This window comes from Fibroporia radiculosa (assembly GCF_000313525.1).
Source record: "Fibroporia radiculosa TFFH 294 genomic supercontigs, scaffold2693, whole genome shotgun sequence".
Taxonomy (NCBI): Eukaryota; Fungi; Basidiomycota; class Agaricomycetes; order Polyporales; family Fibroporiaceae; genus Fibroporia; species Fibroporia radiculosa.
Window position 1 is genome coordinate 22361 of NW_012133359.1, and position 7541 is coordinate 29901.

Sequence of the window (7541 nt, forward strand, 5' to 3'; positions counted from 1 at the left end):
ACTTGCTTGCTCTTCCAGGCATGGAGTACAGGCATTCCCGCGATTGGCGACCCTGGTTCCAGAGCAATGGGGTTCACAGTGTCATTCGCACCAATCACCAATGTGACGTCCGTGTCGCCGAAGTCGTCGTTGATCTCGTCCATTTCCAATACAACTGACATGATAGTTTAGAATGAGTCTCAATGAGCAAAAACCAGTGGCGTACTGTCATATGGTACGGATGCTTCCGCGAGTAGCACATTACACTGACCAGGCATTCTATAAGAAAAAAATCGCTCAGAACTTGATCAGGTCAGTCGTTCATGACAATACCTTCCCGCAACCGGGTGGATAGCAAAGCGAACTTTAATGCCCTTCGATCTCAGCATTGAGACGACGTCCGAAATGGCATATTGTGCCTTCGCCACCGCCATACCGTAGCCCACAACCTATTCACACAATATTTGATTAGTTCGTTATACTTGATGGTCCAGAAATCCAGCATACCAAGATGACGTTCTCTGCATTGGCCAGTGCATCTACAGTTTCATCGACTGATGTCTTTGAGATTACCCCTTCGATCTTATAGTCAGACTGTACTGCTGACGATCCAATTCCACCGAACAAGACATTCGTGAGGGTTCTGTTCATTGCAACACACTATGATGGTTGATATATACTCAGCGGAGTCCACCTCACAGAACGATAACGCGCACCATGATGTACGACAGAATGGAGCCGCTCACGCCGATAAGTGCGCCGATAGTCGTCAGCAACGAATTGTCCAACATGAAACCTAGTATACGGATTAGCATCACAAGAAGAAAGTTTTGTTAACTGGCACAAACCTTCAGCTACGAGAGCGAAGCCGGAGTATGCGTTGAGTACCGTAATAACAACAGCTAAGCGGAATAATGGTCAAGACGTAATATCAATGAAGCAGCACGGAAAGCTCGTACGCATATCAGCTCCCCCAATAGCAGCGGTAGTTGTGAAGCCCTTGATGAAAGACAAAATCGTATTTGCTCCAAGGAACCCTGCGGCGATCATTGGAACTGATGGTGCCATGGTCACAAATGCACCCATGGACACAATATTGGCACCCAAAAGAGAGCTGTTCAAAATATGTCGCCCAGGAAACATAAGTGGCCTTGAGGACATGCGACCTGCCAGCTTCAAAAACGCAACAATTGATCCGGTAAAAGTGACGCCACCTATCGTTTACCAATGGACAGTCAACATCTAATTTGCTACTGCGAAACGCATGCCTACCAATAAGCACTCCCAAATAAGCAGTGACCAGATGAAGAGTGGAGGCGTGTCCGACATCCGCAAGCACGCTCGCTATACTCGTGAGAACCGCAGCGAGCCCAACTACCGAATGCAATGCGGCTACCATCTGAGGTAGCTCGATCGCGGTTATGCGCCGCCCAATCACGGTACCAACGGATCCGCCTATTGCAGACACTGCCGCAAACTGTACTAGAAGCTCTGGAGAGAATCCGACAGCAGCCAGCGAGGCTAAGATACCCGAACTAACACCTAGCATACCGAGGATGTTTCCCTGACGAGCGGTGGCCTGCGATGCAAGTCCCGAAAGCGAACCTAAATGAAAGAGATTATCTCAGCTATGACCACAGTTTTGTGAGTTTGCACATACTGATACAGAGAACACTACTAGTAAGGTATCCAGCCTGTACAAGTCCAGACATTCCAGTACTCGCTGCCGTCAAAAATCCTCCGGCAAAGAGGATGGCCGGAACTCCATAGAGCCAAGCATATTCTGGCGGATCGGTTTTACCTGAGGGGCGCTGTGAAATATGACTCAAAAAGCACGAAGCTGTCACTCACGTTTGAACATGTCCAACATACGTTTGGTAATTACGAATCCGCCGGCAACATTGACGCTGGCAAGTAAGACCGATGCTGCGCCCAGAACTTGGGGTACAGTGCCGGGAAGATAACCACCACCCATTACGAAGAGGCCACCAACACCAACCATACCTGAGGCATCCGTTAATGATTGAACGAACAATTGTTCTATAGCATTCATGCATACCTGAGATGGCATTCGTTACGGACATTAGAGGCGAATGTAATGCTGGCGCCACGCCCCATACGACACGGTAACCAATTAAAGAAGCCAGTCCAAATGTAAAGAATTGGCTCATAAAGGCGGGTCCCGCTAGCTTGCCCAAGGTAATAGCCGTGCCCATGCCTGCAGTGATGGTCGCAATCTCCCTAGTGGCCTTTTGCCAGGGTGTAATAGCCTTGGTCTCGGCGACTTCAGCGGCCTTGTCAGGGGACGGTGCAGAAACCACTGGAGGTACTGGACGAGGAGCCGGCGGCAGGAGAGTTCCTTGGTGGAGGACAATCGATCCACGCACAACTTCGTCCTGTAGATCGATGCCAAAGGTGCCGTCGTCACCAATTGAGAGCAAGAATTTGGTGATGTTGTTCGAATAGAGTGTAGACGACTGTGTTGGGAGCCGCGAAGGCAGGTCAGTGTAACCTATACAATAGCATGAGCCTACAGCGAGGATTCCATCAAGTGAAATATATTACCAATGATTGTGACGCCATCATGCACGTATAGCTCTCCAGGCCGCGTCAACGAGCAATTACCTCCAGTTTCTGCGGCCAAGTCCACAATCACGGAGCCTTGCTTCATTGCCGCAACCATCTGGCATGGGTTCAGATGAATTTGCATATACAGCTGCTGAACTCAAACCGTGTCTTACCTCCGTAGTTATGAGCTTGGGAGCGGGACGACCGGGAATAAGAGCCTTCGGGAATATCAGCATCAACACGCAAGAAATTGTTCAGGAATATCACTCGCTGTTGTGATAACGATGTCCACATCTTTGCACTGTTCTAAGAAGAGTGCCATTTCGGCCTCGATAAACTCCTTGGACATCACCTTGGCGTATCCTCCGCCACCTTCTCCAGATTCCTGGATGTTCACTTCTAGGAATTCGGCTCCAAGTGACTGCACCTGTTCTTTAGCCGCAGCACGAGTATCAAATCCTCGCACAATAGCACCCATACGCCTAGCCTACTCAACAGGTCAATAGACTTGTCACTATAACCGGGCTAAACATTACTCGCCGTTGCAATAGCGCTTAATCCAGCCACACCAGCACCGATTACGAGTACCTTGCATGGAGGGATCTAAACAGGAAGTGTTAGCCCGCCTATATATTTTTGCTGATCTGGATGGTACCTTGCTACACAGGCATAGAAGATTCATTAGATGACTCATATACTATTCAGTTGACTCAGTTCTATGAAAGACCTACCCAGCCGCGGTCACTTGACCAGTAAGAAATCGTCCAAAGTGATTTGCCGCCTCTAATACTGCTTTGTAGCCTGCGATATTAGCCATTGAGCTGATATGAAATTCATGAGCTCAGACACCACGCATAAGCCGGTGACACGGACCTCAATGCGTCGAAAACTTGGGCACGAGATATACGGGGTATCAACTCCATCGCGAAGGCATTGGCTTTCCGAGAAGCTAGAGCCTCTACAATCGCCTTGTTCTGGTTTGGATATAAGAATGAAATAATTGTGCTTCCCTCCTTCACTTTCTCCGCTTCTTCACCCAGTGCCGGCGGTCTCACTTTCAGCAAAATGTCGGAGGCTCCGTACAGATGTTCTCTATCCACAAGCGTAGCACCAGCCGCCTTGTACTGCTCATCCGGAAACTGAGCTTGGGCACCCGCGTTCTTCTCTACCAAAATTTGAGAAAAGCCCTTCTTTATCAGGACCTTCACATTCTGAGGGGTGATCGCAACGCGACGCTCGTTTGGGAATGTCTCGACAGGCACTCCAACACTCAATTCAGAGTAAGGCTTCCCAGCATCTTCAGATAACGCGCATGACTTAACGGACCGAACGTTCACTGTGCGACCAGAAACACGTACCAGTCTCTGTATGCTTGATAGTGCTCTTAGTGTCCACATCGGCTCGAGGACTTGTCGAGTTCCAGGCCGATGGCGAAGTATGAAACGAGCGAAAGTAGCACGAGACTGTGAATCAACACTGCTGGTCGCGATCGAATACTAGACGATAGTACGCATCACGCTCACCTAGGGGTCGCCAACGATGTCTCCTCGCGGCGCCTGCACCGCCAGAGCAACGGAGCAGAAGACTCGAGCTCATCGCAGAGTGTCAATATGGGCTGGCAGAGCTCGTTGACCTGCGGTGTAACCCGGTGCTCGATAATTTGGCGTGTTGATTTTTTTAGGAAGGGTCACCTGCTGAGGAGGGTGTGGAATCTAATACTGGTAGGCGCATGATCAAGCGAGTTTCCCCTGATCAATCTCGGTAAGTTGGGAGTCTCCCACTGTCATGCGCTGTGCGAAACTGCTGCCGTGAAGGAATGTTCGCTAAGGTAGGGTTGGGGACCCGTGGATTGAGCAACACTGGTCAGGCCAGATCGTTCAGAGACAACTCAAACAACTTGGAGGTCGCACATGTACACGTAACCAGCGCTCAGATTACCCCACGATTAATGATTGATCCACACACCTCAGTTACACCCTCAGTGAGCTGCAGCATGCTGTAGCCGACTCGTCGACGAGTAGGGGCCAGGGCTTGAGCGATCAGACATGTCTCCGTGAGAAGGGATAGGTAAGACATTTCACACTCCCGTGCGAAGCAAGTGTCATTGCCTCTGCAGGCTGAAGCAACCGCCACCAGGTTTCCTATCGTTCTTTGTCATAGACATATCGACGATCCTTTACCCGGGACTACAATTATCCAAGCCGACATCGTCCGTGCGGAGGCTCACCTTCCGCGCACTCCGTATCTTTTCCCATATTCACAGATGCATAAGTAAAATAATCACATAGTAGCGATGTCAAACAGCTCTTGAAATTATCCTTCTCGACAATGTGTAGGCCCTGTACAGCGAAAGCCGCAAATACGAGAATGCCCCATTGAACGTGGACGTCCTGGGCACAATTATTCTCTGACAGGGAGGGTCCAGCCTACTCCTCAAGGCCTCAGGCCACAGCCTCTCAAGCGATAAGAACTAGTAACAAGTCAACGGTAGCGTTCCCGCCTGTTCTCGAGGAGACGATAACGTTGGATTGGATTGTCACTTAAGACTCTCTGTATCAGATATCTGAATTCGGATAGCGTAGGCAGCAGCATATGGAGTAGGGATAATCGACGCTGAAAGACACGGGTCGGTGCCCTTGAGTATTAAGGGTAAGTTACTGGCCAACACAGTGAAGTAGCAGCGAACGTACCTAGACCGCTTCGCCTGAAACTTTACCATCTACTATCTCAAGTTTGTCCAATACTTCTCTTTCCCACTTCGCCCAGCCGTCTTGATCTGCTTGTCCAGCATCTTTAACCGCATCTTCAAAAACCTTCCATGGTATACAGGCTTGGTCGCCTTCTTCCGTCGGTTCCAGCGCAAACCGGCTTTGGCGAGTCCGCGTTAGCGTAACAACATGTGCAGCAGATCCGAGTGCATGTCCAAGGTCATGGACAATGGACCGCACGTAGGTCCCGCCAGATACCTTCATTCGCAGTACGAATGCTGTAGGTGTCTGCTCAGTAGCGGTGGCATCCTCAGGCTCGTCCCGTATTGCAACATCCTCTTCGACACCCTGAAGCGCCGTCTCTACGGCCTTCCTTTGCTCCTCGGTGAATTTTTTCTCGGGCCATCTGAAGTTGTGCTCGCACCCTTTCCATTCGATGAGCTCAAGTGAGTGCACCGTAACCTTCCGTTTCTCGATGGGTCGCGGGAGTGGAATGCCGTTGCGAGCGTACTCGTATAGCGGCTTTCCACCCATCTTGAGCGCAGAGAATCTGCACATACAGCATGAGTGTTCTCTATAGTGTCAATGAATCAACCGAAAACTAGCATTGGAGGCGCTTGCATAATCTCGCCTCGGAATCTGTCTAGTTCGGCCTCCACACTTTCTCTAGTGACGTGCCTCCAAGGCGCGACACGAACTTGTGCCCCATCGCTGTCATACGAGTCCGTCTCGCACCCAAGAAGACATGTAGTGTGATATTCCTGCACCAACCAGCCCGTCGGTCATCGTCAATCCCAGACGAAGGTATCTGGGTGGGGACATACCTTCACGCAATCAAGGAAGTTGCCTAGTTTCTTTGTACCTTTACCGACGCCCACGACTGAACCAAGCTCGTTTACATTGGCATCTAATGAGAAACTGGACGTGCTATACCAAGGACTCCATCAGCGAGAGGATCCAAGGTTCCACCTTGTCCTATTTTGACCCCAAAGCGTGTGTGTTTGGCCTTTTTCGTACGACCGGTTTCTTTTTTGAGCTTGTCTACCTCCACGAATAGACAAGAATTTGCGATCAAGGGCTTGATCTTCTCAAGAACTGACATAGACGTGGGCCCTGAAGGTTTGACAACGCCAAACAGGCCTGAGACGGGTAATTTTACACTTGGTACCTTAGGCATGACAATTGAGCTGCGGACGAGGTAGTTAAGCCAGGGTCAAGTAGACATCGGAAGAGATACTCTATGTAGACACGATCCGAACCCACCGCGTCCGCGCCTTCACACGATTACATAATGATATATCCACGATCACTAACCAGCTGAGATTGCGAAAAATATAATAAGACATTCTAAGATGCGATCTGGCAGTATTGTAATGTACAGAACAATTTTTCAACACACGCAAGTCCACAGTCGTAAGCATCATGACGGTAATACATAGTAAGCATGAGGCGAACTTAGTCGACCTCCTCGACACTGGGACCATCCTCACCACCTGGGGCCTCACCGCCAGGGAAACCACCCGGCGCACCACCAGGGAAGCCACCTGGCGCACCACCCGCAGAGTAGAGTTTCTGCATGATCGGGTTTGCAACTGACTCGAGTTCCTTCTGGCGTTCCTCGTACTCCTCCTTCGAGGCTTCCTGAGACGCATCCAGCCACGAGATGGCATCATTCACAGCAGACTCGAGCTTGCTCTTATCCGCTGGGTCAAACTTGCCAGACAGCTTCTCGTCGGTGAGAGAGTTCCGCAAGTTATATGCATACGACTCGAGCGCGTTTTTCGATGTGATGCGGGCAGCGGCGGCCTCATCCTCGGCTGAGAACGCAAAACGTAAGATTCAATCAATCGTCATGTTGAGCACCATGTCAAAGTACTTACCCTTGTACTTTTCAGCCTCTGAGACCATGCGCTCGATCTCTTCTTTTGACAGACGGCCTTTGTCGTTCGTGATTGTGATGCGATTTGACTTGCCGGTTGTCTTGTCGGCGGCGGAGACATTGAGAATACCGTTGGCATCGATGTCGAAGGTAACCTCGATCTGCGGAACGCCGCGGGGAGCGGGAGGGATACCCGACAGTTCAAACTTGCCGAGAAGATTGTTGTCCTTCGTGCGCGCACGCTCACCCTCGTAGACCTGAATTAAGACACCCGGCTGGTTATCCGAGTATGTCGAGAAGATCTCCGACTTCTTCGTCGGAACTGTGGTGTTACGCTTAATGAGAGCAGTCATGACACCGCCAGCCGTTTCGATACCAAGCGAAAGCGGAGAGACATCAAGCAACAA

General features: G+C 50.3%; 3 protein-coding genes across 3 annotated transcripts; all 3 read right to left on the reverse strand.

Annotated features, from left to right (window-relative positions):
- Positions 1-179: 179 nt before the first annotated feature.
- On the reverse strand, positions 180-4143 carry FIBRA_04146 (uncharacterized protein; the record flags this gene model as incomplete). The annotated part of the gene is made up of 17 exons (XM_012325963.1): positions 180-258; positions 313-428; positions 487-639; positions 696-775; positions 828-881; positions 939-1193; positions 1252-1584; positions 1640-1780; positions 1831-1983; positions 2039-2491; positions 2545-2662; positions 2721-2765; positions 2831-3029; positions 3279-3368; positions 3421-3844; positions 3906-4010; positions 4071-4143. 17 exons carry the CDS (start codon positions 4141-4143, stop codon positions 180-182), a joined length of 2871 nt encoding a protein of 956 aa, XP_012181353.1.
- Positions 4144-5237: 1094 nt separating this feature from the next.
- Positions 5238-6432, reverse strand: FIBRA_04147 (uncharacterized protein; the record flags this gene model as incomplete). Its single annotated transcript, XM_012325964.1, has 4 exons — positions 5238-5805; positions 5991-6016; positions 6080-6135; positions 6189-6432. 4 exons carry the CDS (start codon positions 6430-6432, stop codon positions 5238-5240), a joined length of 894 nt encoding a protein of 297 aa, XP_012181354.1.
- A 278-nt stretch (positions 6433-6710) lies between these two features.
- On the reverse strand, positions 6711-7487 carry FIBRA_04148 (uncharacterized protein; the record flags this gene model as incomplete). The annotated part of the gene is made up of 2 exons (XM_012325965.1): positions 6711-7072; positions 7136-7487. 2 exons carry the CDS (start codon positions 7485-7487, stop codon positions 6711-6713), a joined length of 714 nt encoding a protein of 237 aa, XP_012181355.1.
- Positions 7488-7541: the final 54 nt, after the last annotated feature.